The sequence below is a fragment of the Strongylocentrotus purpuratus genome, unplaced genomic scaffold (assembly GCF_000002235.5).
Source record: "Strongylocentrotus purpuratus isolate Spur 01 unplaced genomic scaffold, Spur_5.0 spur5_scaffold_14, whole genome shotgun sequence".
NCBI classification, from domain to species: Eukaryota; Metazoa; Echinodermata; class Echinoidea; order Camarodonta; family Strongylocentrotidae; genus Strongylocentrotus; species Strongylocentrotus purpuratus.
Window position 1 is genome coordinate 34,755,497 of NW_022145599.1, and position 22,684 is coordinate 34,778,180.

Sequence of the window (22,684 nt, forward strand, 5' to 3'; positions counted from 1 at the left end):
CTCTCTCTTTCTCCCCCTCTCTCTATCTCCCCTCTCTCTCTCTTTCTCCTTCCTCTCTTTCTCTCTCCCCTCTCTCTCTTTCTCACCCTCTCTCTATCTCTTTCTCCCCCTCTCTCTATCCCTTTCTCCCCTCTCTCTCCCCCCTCTCTCTTTCCGCTGAATATGTATGCCCCATTATTTTCCCCTCTGTACATGTACGTGCAGAATGTGCATGTCTGGTGTTGGGACCATAGTTTGTGCATGACCTTAATTTGCAACAGTTCCATATCTCATATAATCGGTAAGATTTATAAAAAATCTGACATCACCAATGGAAATAAGAACGTACAATTTACCTAGTGACATCATTAACTTTGAATTGGGTGTAAAATCATGAAGATATTGAAAAATATTTTTTTGTTCGTTCAGAAAAAGAAAAAAATTAGCTTACCGACAAAGGTCAGGAAATCCTCATTTTAGGAGTACATGTATATGTCATCAAAATTGTAAATAAAAGGTGATACCAACTGATCGTATATTTTGACTTGCAACTTATGCAGTAACCTAACCTCTGATAAATCCTCAATTTACCAGTTATTGACCCACAGCTTTTGTTTATTTCTTGACATCATTATCAACTTCGTGAAATCTTTCATGTTTTTTCCTCTTTATGATACAGGGATCATGATGAGGACTCATCAGTAGGGCAACTCATAAAGAAGAATGCATGCGATGTTTCCAATCTGAAGGGTATGGGAAGGTATGTAAACGTAACAGTTTTTATTAATATATTTGGTTCCTATTAAAAAGGAGAAATTAAGGAGAATGCTGTACATATAATGGCTTGTTCAGATATGATGCAGCCAAAACCACAGCGTTTTTTCTTCTTCATACCTTCATAGAGTGTAATACGGTTCACATTTCTGTTTTTTAACACAGAGCCTTGTGAAACCCTCCAAAATATCAAATTTACAAGGGGTATGAATAATTCAATTATAGTTAACTGTAGTTAATTGTGTTTACAGTTACTGGGAGGCACTAACAGAGATTTTTCAGTTTCAAACAAAGTTTTCCACAGAAGACCATGCTGTATAATTTTGACAAATCAGGAGTAATTTGCAGTTTAAAAAGAAGTGGTTCTTTAATTGCATTTGAAATTGTTGTCTTTTTGGCATGTTTAGATACATGTAGGTGGCGTGAAGTCTCCTATCATATAGAGATGTGTGAAGAAAGGAAAGAAAGCAATCTATACTGTCCACTCTGTGTTGTATTGCATCAATATTTTTCTCCCTTTTGAAGATAAACAGATGTGATATGCAGATATAGACATTGGACTGAAAATGTGATTCAAATCCCACATGTTGAGAATATGTACTCAGAGATGATTTTAATCATACAAATGAAATAACCCAATCTCTATGTGGGTTGGTATAGCGATAATGTCAGCTCTGTCTTTGCCTACAAACTGACCCAGCAGACCCAGGTTCAAGACAATCATATCTGATTGATGTTTGTCTGTAAAATCCCAAATTACAGACACACACACACACACCCACCCACACAACACACACGTACCCACGGACAAATGTATGATATGGAGTAAAAACTACCTGTTCTTCCTGGGAGGCATTACATTGACCACATGGGCATTACAATATTTATTTATGTCTTGTTTTGCTCTGCTTCATAGATTCTTCAAGGAGATAGCTCAATCGGCCAAGAAGGATGGAAAGAACCTGGATGATTTCCTAGGATGGGTCACCATACCACTCAATGTAAGTACATGCTATGTTGAGCATCCTTCCATTAGATTCTATACGTAGTAGAAGTAGTACAAGCTGTAAGAATATTTTTGACACCAGTAGGACATATCTGGGCGGCGACAGACTTGAGTCCAGGGAACCGATTCACAAAGCCTTTTTTTCAATGACAAGTGACTAAAATCAGTGACAAATCTGCCGATAACCAATCAGAAGCAAGGATTTCAGTAGCTTATAACAAAAACTGTCATTTGTCACTGATGACAAGTTTTGTGAACCCCCCCCCCCCCCCAGATGGAGTGGAAGGCTTGTTATCTGATTGTAGGCACCATACATGTAGTTGAATTGAAACATGTTAAGGTTTAGAAAGGTTGTTCAACTTTAGTTAAAACCAAACAAATTGAAGAGACAACTTTCAAGAGAGGACAAATTTGAAAATGATACTAATGGGAGACTGTTGTCAAAGACTAGCATACATTTTTATTTACACTATGTTTAATTTTGAACAAATTTGAAGATGATACTAATGGGAGTCTGTTGTCAAAGACTAGCATATATTTTTATTTACAACATGTTTAATTTTGGACAAATTTGAAGATGACTCTATTGGGGGACTGTTTTCAAAGACTCATATATCTCTTTCTAGTATGTTTAATGTTGGGCTACCACATCAAGCTTCAGGGAAACAAATGTGAGAACAAAATTAGTTTTCTTATGCAACAGATTTGTTTAGCATTCAGCTACATGTATGTGGTTGTGTGTAGTGTACATGTGTAAGTATCATTGTTGCATACAGTACATCCATGCAGTTATCATTTTGCTAGGTTAATTTTTTGATTACATCATGTCATAAAGGTGTTCTCTCCCTATAGAATGAAACTTTTTTTCTTCTGTTTGCTTCCCTCTACAGACCATATCGAGTCAAGGTTTAGATTGTTCTTTTCCTCTGCAAAGCCGGGGAAAGAGTAAGGTGGAAGGAGAGCTCAAACTGAAATTACAACTAGCACTCAAGGTACAGTGTGTGTAGAAAACATAGATCACAAAATATATCATTGCTATTCATACTGAGTCTATCATGTGGTTTTTATACTTCATTAGAATTACTGGTACAAAAACCTTAAAGAGAAGGTTGAGTTCTGGGAAGAGATGGAAAATAATTTGTGAGCGTTGTCATTGTTATTATGCAAGTGTGAAAGAACATCTGATGAAACATGTTCCCTGAAAAGCATTGCTCTTCAAATGGCTTCATATTCTAAATATGGCATATACATGTAACATCGTAAAAATTGGGACGGATTTTTACAACACGTGTTGGTGTTGTCCCATATACATCTTTCTGTGTACAATGCTTGAAATTTTACCAAGACTTGGCCAAATTTCTTATCATTTTGATGATTTCAGAACCTTGCAATACACACAAATACTCATACATGTATGCTAGATGATCAACCTTTTCTGATTGATTCCACACCGTTTCTTTCACAATGCAATCGCACGATCAGAACTCAACTTTATCTTTAATACCATTCATTACCCATCATTTTGAATAAGAATGTTTTTATTGTTAAAAGGCAATTTGTATAACAGTGAAACCTACTGCTATGTGTCAGTTTTATGAAATTCTATACCAGTAGTTTAGCAGTCGTGTTGGTGGATGTCACTTCAGCATGTTAATTTTGTTGTCAATGTCTAACTTGATACCATGTAAGCCTTTTTTTCTTTTCATTTTGATATTTATTGACAATTTGCATGTCCCTTGTACACAGTGGCATATCTAGATATTAAGGCACCCAGGGCAAACAATCCAATTTTGCCCCCCCACCCTCCCCCCTCCTCCCCTTCTCCCAACCAAACTTATCTTAAAAATTTTACAAGCATGAGAGAAATGTTCCTGAGCAACAGGAGTTTGCCTTTTTTAATCCCTAAAACACATGTTGTCATTGATTTTTTGTATTTTAGAACATCAAACAAAAACAAATTCTTATGCAATTTATTCTCTGCCCCCCCCCCCCCCCCCTGGATAAGCCACTGATTGTACATGTATCTCCACCACCTTTATCAATGTGAAATGATGTGAAATGAAGAAGTTTTGGATAACAAGCAAAATTGTTAAACTTCATGTCCCAATTTCTGTTCTAGCTTACTGGGTAATATCATTATAGATTGGGAAACTCACTCTTGCATGAATATACTCTTTTGTTTGTTTTCAACCTTTTTATGCGAAGTAGCTGGAGGCATTATGTTTTCGTGTTGTCCGTCCGTCCAGTTGTCCGTACGTACGTCCCTTTCTCGTGATCGCGTTATCTCAAGAACCGACTGATGGATTCCTGCCAAACTTTGGTCATATATGTAACTTGCAGAGCCAATGAATTGATTATGTTTTGGGGTCAAAAGATCAAAGGTCAAAGGGCTCATTATGTATGCAAAAATAGCTTGTGATCGCATTATCTCAAGAATCCATTGAGGGATTCCTGCCAAACTCGGGTCATGTATGTAATTTGCAGAGCCAATGAATTGATTAGATTTTGGGGTTACAAGGTCAAAGGACAAAGATCACAGGGCTCATTATGTATGCAAAAATAGCTCGTGATCACATTATCATTAGAACTGATGGATGGATTACCATCAAACTCGGGTCATGTATGTAATTTGCAGAGCCAATGAATTGATTAGATTTTGGGGTTACAAGGTCAAAGGACAAAGATCACAGGGCTCATTATGTATGCAAAAATAGCTCGTGATCACATTATCATTAGAACTGATGGATGGATTACCATCAAACTCAAGACATGTATGTATCTTGCAGAGCCAATGAACTGAGTAGATTTTGGGGTCATGAGGTCAAAGATCAAAGAGAACCTGATAATGGATTACAATTGAACTTGAATTTGAAAAATTGCTTCTGTTTTGGTTTGTAAAATTGCTCTATGACAGAGGCATCATTTTCGACTGCGCGCAGTCGAAGTTGCATCCAGTTATCTCTGTTTTCATCAATTCATTCTTGAGTTCATGTCTATGGTATCTTTCCTTCATTCTTCTTCTATTTTTGCAATGCTTCTGCTTAGAATGAAGAAGTTCTTGATAATAAGCAAGAACCCAAAACTTCATTCGATCCTACGAACAGCAAAGAAAGCCGGAAAAAAGTCAAGAAGAAAGAATCCGATAAATTTTCTCAGTTTAAGAAGAGCAAGGTCTATGTAAGTTAAGAGTGTTTGAAAGAATTTTGGTGGAATGTTCTGTTTTTGTTCACAAGATTTGAATAACACCTTTTCCATTTACCATATATTTTACTTATTATGCTCCTTGGGTGCCATTTTAATGAGATCAGTTCACATTTACATCACTGTATGTTTCTTCTCCAAAAGCTCCCATTAATCTGAATACAGTTGATTATTAGCTGTTGATATGTTGGCCAAGCCTCTGACAATCTTTTGAGACATCACTAGTAAATTTTGGTTTTTAGAGCCATGCAAGAAATATGAATACGTATGTGAACTGATCTATTACATATCAATGGATATTGATTGTGATGTGATGATTGTCTTGAGCATACAAGTCATGCAAGTTCATGTGCATGTGCATGTATGGTTGTTCACATCAGTTGCAACTCTTCTCTGGGGCACTCTTCTATTTCAATAGCCACTTGTGCTCCACTTGTGCAAAGTGAATTTCATGTGTGTTTGTGTTTTCAACAATAAGTGTATTTTTCTTTCAGTTTCCATGTGCAGATGTATAGAATGAATTAGTTTCAGAAATGCATGAAGCATTTGTTGTAGACTAGATGTTGTGTAGTGACATTGAAACAGTTGCAAATCTGTAGGACAATGATGGAGCTGGCATTCCTGTAATGTACATTTACACTGTTTTGTTTGATTTATACAAGTGGACTTCTCTTCCATCACATTCTGAGTCAATGCTTGAGCTTTCAATTCTTTGATCACTCTGCTAAAACAAACTGTTAACAATTTTTTGGTCACACCACATCCTTTGCCAGCTTTGTTATTGACTTGTCTATTTCTTTTTTGCTTTAATATATTGGATTTTTGTTTTCTTTGATTGGATTTAGTAACTTTTTTATTTCTGTAGATGCGTGTAAGTTCATCTGATTTTTTTCTTTGTCCTCATGATCATAGTGAGGGTCTGTGCACTTTATGTCATTGTTTTGATTACTAGTATTTGAAGTGAGACTTTGTGGGTTGAAGTGTGACTTTGATGGTTTCACGTGTTTGGAAATCAGAGACGAAAACTGTTTTTTTAAACTTGAAGTGATTTATATTGGCTAGTCTGAATACCATGTTTTAGTTAGTGAGGGGGAGATAGCTAATGAAATGCTTGTCAAAGTTTGTTGAGAAAAGGATAAATCCAACGAGGGATGTGTTGAAGAAGAAAAGACTTGGTGATATGATGAACAAGATAGAGATGCCTCTGGGAATGCACTGAGCATGTAGAGGAATGGAGGTTCTCAAGACCGATTAGCTAAAGATGGTGGGGGGGAAAAGGGTGAAAAGTACTTTCAAATATACATGTAATAGCCATGTTTTAATTGTGCATTTTGTTTTTCCTAACTATCTTAATATTTATAAAAAGAAATTGAATTATTTGGTGAATTTTGGTGACTTCTAAAACAGTAAGCCTAAGGAGTATGTTAAACAAGAAAAGCTGCAGAAAGGACAGTCATTCATTTTTCCTATGGGTCGGAAGGCAATGCCGGCTGTAGGAGGAATAAAATTTAATAAAATTTAAAATGCCTTCTTATACCTTGATCACACTCCAAAGTGACCGATTTTTAGCCACAGACATAATGTATTATTATTTTCCGATCTGGTGTCTGTCCCGTTGGTGTGACTCGGCCGGTACGATTGTTAAACGATTCCTTAATTTGTTCGTTCACAGAAGGATGCGCCCAAGGCGAGCACGGAGGCGATGGGGGCGGCTCACCAGTACCTGTGGTATAACTTCACCCATCATGAGGTGTGTGATAACGCCATGACAGAGTACCGATGGAGTGGTCAGCTTCCTCCAGCACCCAGGGCAGTCCTGCATCAACTCGCTCAACAACAACAGCTACCAGAAATCTACCAACTTGCCAGGTAAATCATCTTCCTACAACTTGTTCTTCTCCTTCAAATGTACATGTATTAATATTGATAAAATCAGAGGGTTCGCATATTGTGTAAATCTGCCTAAAGAATAAGATGCCTCAGGAATTAAAAAAAAAACATGAACTAAACTTGAGTTTTTATTAATAGTTTGTATGCTTAAAGAAAGTCTGTATGAAAAAAATGTTTAGTTGTGTTTAATTATACAAAGACAAAAACGCTGAGAAATATATAGACGTACCGTATTTGCCAGCGATAAGGCCTTATCGCCGCATAGGCCGCACCCGAACGGAAAAAAACAAAACAGACAAAACAAAATAATCGTAATTTTCTCTTAAAACACTATTTTTTTTTACTAACAGATACCAAATTCATAAATATTCTTATAATTTACCGGAAGTTTAGCTCAAAAAGTGATCACGGGCAGATTTGGTGTCCGATATATACCCCTACCACAATGTACGGTGTAATGTGAAACTGCATGAAATGGAAAACAAAATGGCGACTTTGGATTGATGCTTCGCGGCAGCTCCGTTATAATGGTCCCTTCCTTTACTTTTGCAATGCATTGGCACAAACTTAGATCAAGATCTATCGGCAAATGTTGGTTTAGCAATTTATTTTCGTATTCATGTCAACAATGCAAGATAAAATTGTCGGTAAGATGTGTGGAAATGTCCTGTACCATATGTATAGTTATTGTACCGTTCGTCGTCCCATATATGTGCAAATTCGTGCTGGTTTTGACTTGATTTTTTTTTTTTTTTACTCTTTCGCCGTAAAGGCCGCACCCCGACTTTTTGATATTTTCTCTTCCAAGAAAAAGTGCAGCCTTTACGCCGGCAAATACAGTAATCTTTTCTACAGTGCATCTTACCTACATGTTATTTGATGGTCATGTATCACTCATTCTCTTAATACAGCCAGTGGATAGCATACAGTCACTGAGTCAGTAGTGTGTTGCCTACTTCCACATTAGTCAAGTGTATACGCCGAAGTTGTACTTGAGTTTTCAATGCCCCTATTCACTAATGCTATGTTACACATTCTCTTAATACAGCCAGTGGATAGCATACAGTCAGCAGTGTGTGTTGCCTCGTCTAGATCTCAATGTGATGCTCTCCATCATCACAGGCATAACTAATCTCTGGGATAAGGGCCCTCCAGATGAACAAATGGTAAGTAGAATTAACCCTTTACATGCTTTGATCTCATGTACAGTGTGTATGTGTAATATCTAAGTAATGTGAAAGTTGGGATAATCTCACTAAAAGAGAAGGTTGAGTTCTAGTAAAGATGAACAGCAATTTATTAATTTTCTCCTTCAGTTTGTATGAATGTCATAGGAGAAATCTCCCCATGAAGTATTGCTCTTCAAATTATCTAATATTTTATATTTAGCTGGAAAGTGTGTACCAAATTTCCATGCCACCTGTTTGTGATGTTTTATGTGGTGTACATTAAGTTTGCAATGTATTAAGATTACAGTCAAGATTAAGTAAATTTCTGGTCATTTCGATCATTCCAAAACCTCACAGTATACACTCATTTTTGTATACTACATGATTAATGAAAATCACATGACCAGAACTTAACTTGATCTTTAAACTGTTAAAAAGTAGGAAAATAGTTCTTCTAACATATACAGTGCATGTATTAGAGTGATCATTGTGTCAATACACTTTTGATTTTCTTTTAAACATTTGTCTGATGTATTTTTTCTATTATTGTGTGTACATGTGCATTATTACAAATATGTAAATGTGATTGAAAGTGTCTGTGCAATATAATTAGACATCTAAAGGGCAAACAGTGCTGGATATACTGCACTCTGTAATGTACGTGTTTGAGAAAAAAAAAGAGGGAGTAATATTCTAAGGAGATTAGATAAAATGGAAGAAAGAGAACTTTTCTGTGTCTGTACTATCTTTATACTGCATTTTTTGGCAAGTTATGTTTCATTTATCTGTCCAGGTGACATATCTTCACAAGTCTTGCAGTGAGTTTGTAGAACATTCTATGAGGATGTTACAGAAGCAACATGAAGCTTTCCCATTCAGAGACACCCAGGCCGTCCTACAACTTCATCTTCTCCTCAGGTAATCTTTCAATCTATGAATCGTCTGTGATGCTACAACATGATGATGATGATGGTTGTGGTGGTGGTGGTGGTGGTGGTGATGATGATGATGATGATGATGATGGTGGTGGTGGTGGTGGTGGTGGTGGTGATGATGATGATGATGATGATGATGATGATGATGATGATGTTGATTATGATGGTGGTGGTGGTGGTGGTGGTGGTGGTTGTGATGGTGGTGGTGGTGATGATGATGATGATGATGATGATGATGATGTTGATTATGATGGTGGTGGTAGTAGAGGTGGTGATGGTGGTAAAGATGGTGGTGATGATGATAATGATGATGTTGGTGGTGGTGGTGATAGTAATGATGATGATGATGATGATGATGATGATGATGATGGTGCTGGTTGTGGTGATGATGATGATGATGATGATGATGATGATGGTTATGATGGTGGTGGAGATGATGTCTTAGTGTCCCATCATGATACATGCAAATTCCATGTGATGTAAATATTTGAAATGCAATCGAACCCTTGTTTATTATGACATTACTTGAAGCTTTACACATTAAAAAAAATTCTATTGAGAACCTGTGTTCACTTTTTGATTGCAGAGTGTGCTTTTCATTTCTATTTGTGGCCATCGAACCATTGTACAGATTTATATATTTAGGGAAATACTTTGCCTATCATTAAGAAGATGTACCATTCTAGTTTTCAGATTTTGCAGTTAATTATGAATCTTGTTGTGCACTTTGTATCTCATTTGCATAGATGCATTGTAATTATCAAACAGATAAGAGAGAACCTATTCTGATTTACTAATTGATGACTCATTTGAGAACAGCAGTGCTAAGGATTTTGGTCTTGCATTAATCGGAGTATAAAACTTCAAGAATTGCAAGAATGAACAGAAAGCTGAAATCTGACAATATATACAGAACTGTCTACTTAACGTTCATTCTTGTGATATTCTTTGATGATTGCATGACAAAAAACTGTAGTAGGTCTTTTTACTACTATTCTCTGATTGTGTAGTACCAATCATCTCTTGATGACTAATTGCCCATTTGGACTATCTGAATAGCAACATTCCGTTTTCACCTCTGTCAATTCACTATGACTTTTCTTACATCACCATTTACATAGATGCATGGTTCTGATCAAGCAGCTAAGTGAGAAGCTGTCCTGGGGTATTTTTAAGGAGAATGTGAAAGACCTCATCACAGATGCTATTAAGGTGAGTTCCTTCTCATCCACATTATCATCACTATAATACCACATGTTTAATCATGATGTTACGATTATTGTGATAACAATGAACTTATTATCATCACAATCATCTAAGTAAAAATCATCACTACCCCCCCTTATCGTATATACCACCACCATTACCACCCCCACCACACCCACCATGGCTATTACCGTCACCCTCACCATCACCCTCACCATTACCCTCACCATCACCATCACCCTCACCATCACCCTCACCATCACCCACACCCTCACCATTACCCTCGCCCTCACCATCGTCCTCACCATCACCCTCACCATCACCCTCACCATTACCCTCACCATCACCATCACCCTCACCATCACCCTCACCACCACCCACACCTTCACCATCACCCTCACCCTCACCATCGTCCTTACCCTCACCATTACCCTCACCATCACCCTCACCCTCACCCTCACCCTCACCCACACCCTCACCATCACCCTCACCCTCACCATCGTCCTCACCATCACCCTCACCCTCACCATCGTCATGACCATCGTCCTCACCATCACCCTCACCCTCACCCTCACCATCACCCTCACCCTCACCATTGTCCTCACCATCACCCTCACCGTCACCCTCACCCTCACCCTCACCATCACCCTCACCCTCACCATCGTCCTCACCATCACCCTCACCCTCACCCTCACCATCACCCTCACCCTCACCATCGTCCTCACCATCGTCCTCACCATCACCCTCACCCTCACCCTCACCATTAACCTCACCCTCACCATCACCCTCACCACCACCCTCACCACCACCCTCACCATCACCCTCACCCTCACCATCACCCTCACCCTCACCATTGTCCTCACCATCACCCTCACCATCACCCTCACCCTCACCCTCACCATCACCCTCACCCTCACCATCGTCCTCACCATCACCCTCACCCTCACCCTCACCATCACCCTCACCCTCACCATCGTCCTCACCATCGTCCTCACCATCACCCTCACCCTCACCCTCACCATTACCCTCACCCTCACCATCACCCTCACCACCACCCTCACCCTCACCATCACCCTCACCCTCACCCTCACCATCACCCACACCCTCACCATCACCCTCACCATCGTCCTCACCATCACCCTCACCCTCACCATCACCCTCACCCTCACCATCACCATTACCCTCACCCTCACCCTCACCCTCACCCTCACCATCGTCCTCACCATTACCCTCACCCTCACCATTACCCTCACCATCACCCTCACCCTCACCCTCACCATCACCCACACCATCGTCCTCACCATCACCCTCACCCTCACCATCACCCTCACCACCACCCTCACCATCACCCTCACCCTCACCATCACCCTCACCACCACCCTCACCATCACCCTCACCATTACCCTCACCCTCACCATCACCCTCACCCTCACCCTCACCATCACCCACACCCTCACCATCACCCTCACCATCGTCCTCACCATCACCCTCACCCTCACCATCACCCTCACCCTCACCATCACCATCACCCTCACCCTCACCCTCACCATCACCCTCACCCTCACCATCGTCCTCACCATTACCCTCACCCTCACCATCACCCTCACCCTCACCATCACCCTCACCCTCACCATCCTCCTCACCATTACCATCGTCCTCACCATTACCCTCACCATCACCCTCACCCTCACCATCACCATCACCCTCACCCTCACCCTCACCATCACCCTCACCATCGTCCTCACCATCACCCTCACCCTCACCATCACCATCACCCTCACCCTCACCCTCACCATCACCCTCACCCTCACCATCGTCCTCACCATTACCCTCACCCTCACCATTACCCTCACCATCACCCTCACCCTCACCATCACCATCACCATCACCCTCATACTCACCCTCACCATCACCCTCACCCTCACCATCGTCCTCACCATTACCCTCACCCTCACCATCACCCTCACCCTCACCATCACCCTCACCCTCACCATCACCCTCACCCTCACCATTGTCCTCACCATTACCCTCACCATCGTCCTCACCATTACCCTCACCCTCACCATCACCATCACCCTCACCCTCACCCTCACCATCACCCTCACCATCACCCTCACCCTCACCATCACCATCACCCTCACCCTCACCCTCACCATCACCCTCACCCTCACCATCGTCCTCACCATTACCCTCACCCTCACCATCACCCTCACCCTCACCATCACCCTCACCCTCACCATCACCCTCACCCTCACCATCGTCCTCACCATTACCCTCACCCTCACCATCACCCTCACCCTCACCATCACCCTCACCCTCACCATCACCATTACCCTCACCCTCACCCTCACCATCACCCTCACCCTCACCCTCACCATCACCCTCACCCTCACCATTGTCCTCACCATCACCCTCACCGTCACCCTCACCCTCACCCTCACCATCACCCTCACCCTCACCATCGTCCTCACCATCACCCTCACCCTCACCCTCACCATCACCCTCACCCTCACCATCGTCCTCACCATCGTCCTCACCATCACCCTCACCCTCACCCTCACCATTAACCTCACCCTCACCATCACCCTCACCACCACCCTCACCACCACCCTCACCATCACCCTCACCCTCACCATCACCCTCACCCTCACCATTGTCCTCACCATCACCCTCACCATCACCCTCACCCTCACCCTCACCATCACCCTCACCCTCACCATCGTCCTCACCATCACCCTCACCCTCACCCTCACCATCACCCTCACCCTCACCATCGTCCTCACCATCGTCCTCACCATCACCCTCACCCTCACCCTCACCATTACCCTCACCCTCACCATCACCCTCACCACCACCCTCACCCTCACCATCACCCTCACCCTCACCCTCACCATCACCCACACCCTCACCATCACCCTCACCATCGTCCTCACCATCACCCTCACCCTCACCATCACCCTCACCCTCACCATCACCATTACCCTCACCCTCACCCTCACCCTCACCCTCACCATCGTCCTCACCATTACCCTCACCCTCACCATTACCCTCACCATCACCCTCACCATCACCCACACCATCGTCCTCACCATCACCCTCACCCTCACCATCACCCTCACCACCACCCTCACCATCACCCTCACCCTCACCATCACCCTCACCACCACCCTCACCATCACCCTCACCATTACCCTCACCCTCACCATCACCCTCACCCTCACCCTCACCATCACCCACACCCTCACCATCACCCTCACCATCGTCCTCACCATCACCCTCACCCTCACCATCACCCTCACCCTCACCATCACCATCACCCTCACCCTCACCCTCACCATCACCCTCACCCTCACCATCGTCCTCACCATTACCCTCACCCTCACCATCACCCTCACCCTCACCATCACCCTCACCCTCACCATCCTCCTCACCATTACCATCGTCCTCACCATTACCCTCACCATCACCCTCACCCTCACCATCACCATCACCCTCACCCTCACCCTCACCATCACCCTCACCATCGTCCTCACCATCACCCTCACCCTCACCATCACCATCACCCTCACCCTCACCCTCACCATCACCCTCACCCTCACCATCGTCCTCACCATTACCCTCACCCTCACCATTACCCTCACCATCACCCTCACCCTCACCATCACCATCACCATCACCCTCATACTCACCCTCACCATCACCCTCACCCTCACCATCGTCCTCACCATTACCCTCACCCTCACCATCACCCTCACCCTCACCATCACCCTCACCCTCACCATCACCCTCACCCTCACCATTGTCCTCACCATTACCCTCACCATCGTCCTCACCATTACCCTCACCCTCACCATCACCATCACCCTCACCCTCACCCTCACCATCACCCTCACCATCACCCTCACCCTCACCATCACCATCACCCTCACCCTCACCCTCACCATCACCCTCACCCTCACCATCGTCCTCACCATTACCCTCACCCTCACCATCACCCTCACCCTCACCATCACCCTCACCCTCACCATCACCCTCACCCTCACCATCGTCCTCACCATTACCCTCACCCTCACCATCACCCTCACCCTCACCATCACCCTCACCCTCACCATCACCATTACCCTCACCCTCACCCTCACCATCACCCTCACCCTCACCATCGTCCTCACCATTACCCTCACCCTCACCATTACCCTCACCCTCACCATCACCCTCACCCTCACCATCACCATTACCCTCACCCTCACCATCACCATTACCCTCACCCTCACCATCACCATTACCCTCACCATCACCCTCACCCTCACCATCACCATTACCCTCACCCTCACCATCACCATCACCCTCACCCTCACCCTCACCATCACCCTCACCCTCACCCTCACCATCACCCTCACCCTCACCATCGTCCTCACCATCACCCTCACCCTCACCATCACTCTCACCCTCACCATCACCCTCACCCTCACCATCACCATTACCCTCACCCTCACCCTCACCATCACCCTCACCCTCACCATCGTCCTCACCATTACCCTCACCCTCACCATTACCCTCACCCTCACCATCGTCCTCACCATTACCCTCACCCTCACCATCACCCTCACCCTCACCATCACCCTCCCTTTCACCCTCTCCCTTCCTCTAACCCTCACCCTCACCATTACCATCACCCTCATCATCACCCTCACCCTCACCATCACCCTCACCCTCCCTCTAACCCTTACCCTCCCTTTAACCCTCTTCCTTCCTCTAACCCTCACCCTCACCATTACCATCACCCTCACCATCACCATCACCCTCACCATCACCCTCACCCTCCCTCTAACACATTATCATCACTGTCATCATTATCATCACCACCATTGTCATTATCATTAATTTTGTACATTTGTTATTGTCTGTCTTTCTAGACAAGCACCAAAGATTGGTGTGAGAAGCAAATCCTGCTATGCGAGGAGGTCCATGAAGCCAAGAAGAACATCCTCTTCCAAGACGATGAAGACTTCGAAGGCGATGACGGAGAGGAGACGGAGGAATCCAAGAAAGTAGCCATCCTAGTCAATCTCATTGAGAATATGATCAACCATGTTAAAGTCCAGATCAGACAGCCATCTATCATTTATAAGAAGGCCTTCGATATTGATTTCACCATGCTTATACATACAGAACTAGCTGAAAAGGTAAATATTTTTCCCTTAAAAAAATTAATTTCAGATTGCATTCTATTCTTCTAAAAATCTACAATGCTACTACGTTTAGGTAATGATATTGTGAAATTCAAAAACAAACAGAAGCGGCCAATATCTAATAATTGTTTTGATTTAATTTTGTTTCCATTTCACCTACTCCAAGCGCATCAGTTTGCTTTAACATACATGTCCTACCTCATTAAGCTTTCCCTCATTGATGAAAAAAATTAACACCGTAGTCTTCTTTTCAACTTTTCATCTTGATTAATACATTGAATTGAATTGAACTGATTTCTCTTAGCCCCATAGGCTAAAAGTGACATGGTAACATTGTTAAAGGTTGATGAAAAAATGCATAATTTTTGCATGAAATGTAACTTATTATATTCGTTCTACTGTACTAACCCTCTAACATGCAACAAATCCTTTAAAAATTCTCAAACCACAAAGATATTTATGGTTTTCTTTGAAGGCGTCACTATGCAACACCCTCCTTACAGTAAATTCTCCCAAGTATTTTTGAATTTTCCCAACCGTTTTTCCATGGAAATAAGACATAACACTTAAATGTCTGGAATGGTTTTATAGAGCCAATTCATTGCTTTGTAACTATTTAAATTAACCTAAAATGTAATTAAATTGTAATACTATAGTTGGAAGAATTGAAGCATTGAAGCCACTACCTTAGTATCATTTTCTCTCATCTGAAGTTCTGAACAATGTTACCAAGTCCTTTTAAGCTTGCCAGGTTTTCTTCTTTGTTAGGCGATACAAGTTGTGTATTTGTGTTTATATCTTCTGACAATTCCTCACATCCCCTTTAAAATAGATCATGGCTGAGATCAAAGATGTTGTATCCAGGGTGGGGAAGCTTTCCCGGAATGACAGCCACCAGACGGCCATTGCTCTGTTCTCACTCTTCCTGGCTGTCAGGGGCTTCCATACAGCGGCAGATAGATCGTAAGTCTTGTCTACTTGAATCTTCTGATATGCCCCTTAAGCCAAATACATGTTCAATACAATCCGTACTTGTACTTTTTCAAACAGAACAAAACAGGAAATAAATAAATAAAAAATGACCCATGCATGATTTCCTTTTTATATACAAACAGAAAGTTAAGGAGGACCTGTTTCTCAAGATCCATAATAATAATGATAATAGCTAGTTTTTATATAGTGGTTTTCATGACCGAAAGGCCCTTTCAAAGCGCTTTACAAATATATATTATTACCTCGGTCATCGGATTCAGGCTTACCCGCACACAATGTATGCACATTCTCCACTCCCCGGGGAGCATTCCAGCCAGGCGTCATTTTACAAGTAGATTACAATGTAGATAGATAGAAATATAGATAGGTAGACAGACAGACAGATAGATAGATAGACAGATAGAAAGATAGATAGATAGATAGATAGATAGGTTGAAAGATAGATTGGTAGATAGTCTGAGCAATGCAATTTAATTAGTGGTTTCCATTTTGTATTATAGCAAGGGTATTTGTGAAGTTATTTACCCCCCCCCCCCCATAGAGTACAATGTACCTGATGCACATATTGATAAGAGTGTTTATATGAATTTATCTTTCTGCCTTCATGCTGTTTCTGAAGGGATAGTGATTGTATGCTTGGGAGGGCGTGGGGTGCATTTGTGTATTGAAGCATTTATAGCCAAGCAAATTGTACAAAAGGGTTCTTTTTTAGATATTAAACACTTCTGACATAAATGATTTAAATCTTGACAAAATTGTACAGACCAATATCAGACTCTTCCATTAGAGAGAATTCAAAGTAATGATGTGGGTCTATGCAATAAATAACCTACGAAACACATTCAGATTTGTATGTGTGTAGGCTTTTTGTGTATGTGCATATATTTTGTATGTATACATGTATCTCAAAATATATGACTCTGTATAGCATTAATAGCACAAGAAGTACTTTTGTTCAACTAAATACTAACGAAAACCTTCACAATGATGATCACACCTCACCTTGCCTCTTACAGGTATCGTTCAGACTTGGAGACCAAGAACTATCACATGGTTTTCAAGAAGTCTGTAGAGCAGTGGTTTGAGCTCGCGAGGAGCAAGGCCAGAGCACGCATACAGAAGGCTGTGGAAGTTGATGAGGTGGGTTACAAGCTCTTGGCATACTGGTACTTAAATTATAAGTACAGAGAAAGGATGTGCAAGTGGATAAGATAGGTTTCAGAAACTATGATATATTAACATACCGGTAGGCACACTACGAATAAGAACAGGGTAATATCGAGTACACAGAAAGTTGTGCAAGTGGATAGGATAGGTTTCACACACTTATTATTGTTCAAAAGTCTGTGGAGCAGTGGTCAATGAAGACAAGTGGTTTTCCTGAAGAGGTGACCCTTCCTTTTAGAATGACGTAAGATTGTGTTAATTTTATCCTGAAAATTGCTGAAACTCTTTAAAGCCCCACTGTACTACCTGTATGTAGCTACTTGCTCCCTCTATATAGAAAACAATGCCAAAACGGTGCCTGTTGGTCCCCCATGAACCTCTTTTTCTTATGTTCATTGAGAGCTGAGTTGATGAGATAGCCACCTGTCAGTGACCTTGCTGGGTGGTCTAATCCCTCCTGGCCAAACTAGTACAGACAGGCTTAATAGTTTCTACCTAGTGAGATATTATTACATGATAGTACCTTCTGAGCTGACAATTAATTTACCTCTCAAATGTACCAGTATTTGTTTTAGCACTTTCTCATTTTTACGAAAAGTATTTCTTTGCGTCACACATTATCCTCTTTTGTTTCTGGATGACAGGTGAGGCTTGTAGACTCTATGGTGAAGCACAGTTCATCAGCAGTAGATGCCACAACTACTTTTGTTCAGGTAATGCTATGTTTCTGATTTCTTTTCATTTGATGGATTTCGGTATGCAGGACTTCCTGTCATGAAGGTGATCTGGCAATTTCTTGGTTTTTTATTTTATCAACGAGAGTGGGATAAGGCCTTGAGTTGAAATTGTGTTTTAGTTTTGTTATAGGGTTTCATGAATTTTATAAATAAAAATTTGCCACAAAGCTGACACTGCCGAACGCACGTCAGCTATATATGTACATGTATGTAGTACACTTTTGTCCATGTATCAACCATGACAACATGCCTCTGTTTGCTTTCTTTGTCCTATGCAGATCAAGGAATTCTGGACCAAGCTGAACTGGCCAGATAAAAATGGAGCATACGTTTTTGTTGCCAAGGTTACAGATGTAAGCATTGACTTTGGATAAACGTTTATCTTTGGGGCTTTAAAACCGCAGTTAATCTTGATCGCTCTTTGTATGAAATTTTAAACATGTTTGTATACTTTAATAGCCATGAGTGCTGACCTTTAAAAAAAAGTATGAACGATTATACTGTTCATGTTAAATACTTTTACCAGATTTGTAATACTGTGAGTGGATATACTGATAAAAATGACACTTTGAGCTGTCATTTATATCTGCCAGAACAATATGCAGCCTTATTTTCATATGTACTCATTTGTTAATATTAACCCATTCAGGACATGAATTTATTTAGAGGCCTAAATTGATCACATGTTGTTCATCAAATTAGCAACAATAATATTTTTTTATTGGAACATTGTTCAAATAAAATTTGATATCTCAGAAAAAGCCAATTTTGATTTAAAAGCAATTATTTTGACCCCTCCAATGTGTTACCAATTTAAGGGTGGTAAGGATTATTTTCCTTTTGAAAACTCCTGGCATCAAACGCAATATTGTCATCCAACAAAAATGGACGCAAGGTGGACAGAAACTTTTTCCTTTTCTATTCATTTATTCGGTATAATTGTTAATACTGTAAATCAAAAGTTATTCGCCAAACCAGAAAAAGTGGAATGATTGTCAAGAGCCACTCTAACGTTTGACATATGGTAAGCCTAGTATGCCATTATCACTCTATTGACAGGATATTCGTCAGGGAGCTGTAGATTATGCAAACATCATCCACAGAAAGCTGAATGAGAACAAGTTCTATGATGATGAGGGTCGGTTTGACGTTACAGACCAGGTAAATGCCCTCTGATATTCAATTCACTTTATTTGAATCATTTCATTTTATTCAATTCAATACCATCTTTGTATAAAATATTGGTGCAACACATTGAATAAAAAACATGCAATTCCATATAAATAAATTTTCAATGAAGTTTACATAATATATTACATATATACATAACGTTTGTTTACACTAGTTACATCTGTGACGACAAGAGGTCAACCAATATAAAGCGACATATGGTTTGAACTATCATGCCCTGACTTACAGGGTGGTATGACTATGCAGTCTGACTGATATGATATATCCAAATATTGTTATCATTATAATTATTAAAGTTGTTCAAGCTTGGGTATATAGAGGGTAGCACACTGAACCAACAGGTATTACGCTCCCGTGCATACTAGTGTCCCTTTATGTGTATGTCCGTACGGGAGCGTAATACCCGTTGGCTCAGTCTTCGCCAAGTTCATGAACATACACCCAAGCATGAGTATCTTTAACAATATCACCACTTTTCTACCAGCTCTGCATAGCAGTCAACAACATCGAGCAGGTCCGGCGCTACCTCTCCAGCCTCCCCGTCCAGCTCGACTTTGAGCGCGTGCTCGACGGTCTCCTCATCGAGCACGGGTCAGTGGGGTCAGAGCAGTGCGGACTGACCCTTCATACCATGCTGGCCAGTGCGGACGAGGACATGCTGAATGTGATCGGTAAGGTGGTCAGACACGTTGGTCAGAAGATGGAGCCGGACTTCAGGAAGTACACGGCACCCCTCATGTCCGCTCCACCTGAGTCCAACCTTGATGATGTGAGTTCTAGAAAATATTGATTGGTCCCAAATTTTGAACCATTGGTTTATAACGAATTGCAACTTTTAGTTGAACACACTCGGTCACCTTTCATCTTAAAAAATTTGTGTGCATAATATCTGCCCAACTATCCCATTGATGTTATAATTTTACACAGATATTTATCTCTGGTATACTCAATAGTGAGTTTTGACATGTTTCTTGTTCTGATACATGTCTGAAAGCTAACTGTTGCATACACATATCTGAACAATCCTTGAATTGTTTTAACAAGATCATTTATGATGATGACATTTTTTGTTTGTTTTTGGTTTTATCCTTTAGGTGATAACACCTTTAATGGAGTATCTTGATAGCAATCTTATCACGCTACACAGCTGTCTATTGAAAGCTAACTTCCAAAGGTAAAAAAACAAGTTAATTACTAAATAGTGTTTTAAGTGATGCTACTGTTAGGAGGTGTTGTTCTATAGTTGTTCATTCAATTGACTCTTAATCCAAGGGTAGAGGGTTTGAATCCCAGCCCAGCTTTACTGTTCTGCGGCAAGACATTAATCCTCATTTGCCACTCTCTACCCAGGTGTAAAATGGGTACCTGCTAGGAAGAAACATCATTGTAGTTTGCACAGCATTATCAATGTCTGTAAAATAATGCCTGGCTGGAATGCTCCCTAGGGAGAGGAGATTGTGTATACATTGTGTGCTGGCAAGCCTGAATCTGAGTGTCTGTGTATTAAGCGCTGTATAAACCTAGAATATTATTATAACAGTCAAACCTGTCTATAACGACCGCCCAAGGGAAACACAAACAGTGGTCTTTGTAGATAGTTGGTCTTTGTAGACAGGTTCCTTTAGTATAAGTTTCAATGAGAAAACCATTTTCAAGGGAAACAAAAAATGTGGTCTTTGTAGACAGGTGGTCACTAATGCAGGTTTGACTGTATTATATTTACTAAGATTTGAAATATATCTCTAATGCAATTAAGATGTTATATGATTGTAGTAAAAACTATTATCTGTCATGTAGTGTGTTTAAATCTAACTTTGTGATAAGCATATAGATTAAGATTTTCTTTAGATAAATATGAAAAATCTTAATGCCTTGAAATTATTTATAATCAAGGGTTTAAAGAAAAATATCACAATTTAAGATGATGAACCTGTATCAATAGCATGAAATGTGTGTAATCAGAGATCTTTTGTTCTTCTTTTGTTCTGTGCTGTTGCGGTTTTTAGAATTTTGGAAGAGCTGTGGCTTGTTGTCTTGAATATCCTGAAAGAGATGGTCAACAGTGGCTACAAGGTGAAGAAATATTCCTTGTTTCCTGTATAGAATATGTACACGTCTTTAAATCTTGTCTGATACCAAGACCCTGTTATATCTTAAAATGCTAGCTCCGATGGTAATTCATAGTCAAAATTTTATATGTGTACATGTAGATCTATAAAATATATGGAAGTATTGCAAATAACAGGTAAATGTTTTTACATATGTACATGTACATTTATAAATAATGTAGGTATCAACAAAAATTAAGTTTTAAAAGCTTCCATTATTCTACCTTTTATCCTTCTCACTATTCAGCCTTTCCTTTCATTACCATTGAGTTTGATTTGTTATGCATTTTCTTTTGTACGTGCACATGTACATGTACATAGTTGCATTCAATAACAGTGGTTCATATCTGCGATAGTGACTATGGTTGTTGTTAGATTAGAATTAGCAAGTTATGACAAGACTTTTACTCTATTTACAGGACAGTTTACCTTTTGCTCAGATAGAATAAACAATTCTGTGTCATTGTTACTGTGAAGAGTATGATGTTTCAACTGTTTTGTTTGTTTTGTTTCACAGACACTTAATCAACATCCTCTGATTGGGCAGAGAATGCATGATGCTTATGATGTGAGTACACAAATCATACATGTACCTCTTTCTTTTCTTTAATTTCTTTGAACTTCAAAGAGTTCTCTGGCAGAAAATGTGAAGTAAATAACTGAACAGCGATTTTACGGTGCAGTTGTAACTGGTTCCCTCTTCATGAAGTTTGCTTTGTTTCAAATGATGATATCTGACTAACAATAATTTGGCATAAATAACATCATGAAAATGAGCAACAATATGTACCTGAAGTGGGTGGCTATGTGTAGTTCATTATGTAGCCTGATGATTGTAAATAAAGGTTATTTATTCATTATAAAGATGAGACGTGTTCTTCTACATTTTGTTTGTTGAGAGCCAAAATGGTGTTTATTCTCACTGTGTTAAGGTTCAACACTAACAGGTGCCTGGGACACATGGGCACCCAAAATCCAATTAAGAATAATAAAAACGGTGCTAGAAAAGCGCTTTCCACTGAAGTCTCTAAGGGCTATAAAAAATGAAATACAATGATAAACAATTACATATTAAACAAAACAAATAAACCTACAAATTACAATACATATGAAATATACATCAATGTGAGCAGAGTAAG

The 22,684-nt window shown here is 40.9% G+C and overlaps 1 protein-coding gene across 4 annotated transcripts in view; it reads left to right on the plus strand.

The window, feature by feature from the left end:
• LOC585875 (protein unc-13 homolog D) overlaps window positions 1–22,684 on the plus strand; it is a 46,079-nt gene that overhangs the window by 18,280 nt on the left and 5,115 nt on the right. For all 4 annotated transcript variants that reach the window (XM_030984824.1, XM_030984827.1, XM_030984825.1 and 1 more), the window contains exons 10-26: window positions 659–739; window positions 1,670–1,754; window positions 2,650–2,751; window positions 6,633–6,829; window positions 7,899–8,016; window positions 8,813–8,937; window positions 10,076–10,166; window positions 15,074–15,343; window positions 16,182–16,312; window positions 17,359–17,482; window positions 18,154–18,222; window positions 18,525–18,599; window positions 19,306–19,407; window positions 19,922–20,206; window positions 20,532–20,611; window positions 21,444–21,510; window positions 22,063–22,113. In XM_030984824.1, the coding sequence (XP_030840684.1) occupies window positions 659–739; window positions 1,670–1,754; window positions 2,650–2,751; window positions 6,633–6,829; window positions 7,899–8,016; window positions 8,813–8,937; window positions 10,076–10,166; window positions 15,074–15,343; window positions 16,182–16,312; window positions 17,359–17,482; window positions 18,154–18,222; window positions 18,525–18,599; window positions 19,306–19,407; window positions 19,922–20,206; window positions 20,532–20,611; window positions 21,444–21,510; window positions 22,063–22,113 (2,053 nt within the window). The remainder of the gene's footprint in view (window positions 1–658; window positions 740–1,669; window positions 1,755–2,649; window positions 2,752–6,632; window positions 6,830–7,898; window positions 8,017–8,812; window positions 8,938–10,075; window positions 10,167–15,073; window positions 15,344–16,181; window positions 16,313–17,358; window positions 17,483–18,153; window positions 18,223–18,524; window positions 18,600–19,305; window positions 19,408–19,921; window positions 20,207–20,531; window positions 20,612–21,443; window positions 21,511–22,062; window positions 22,114–22,684) is intronic.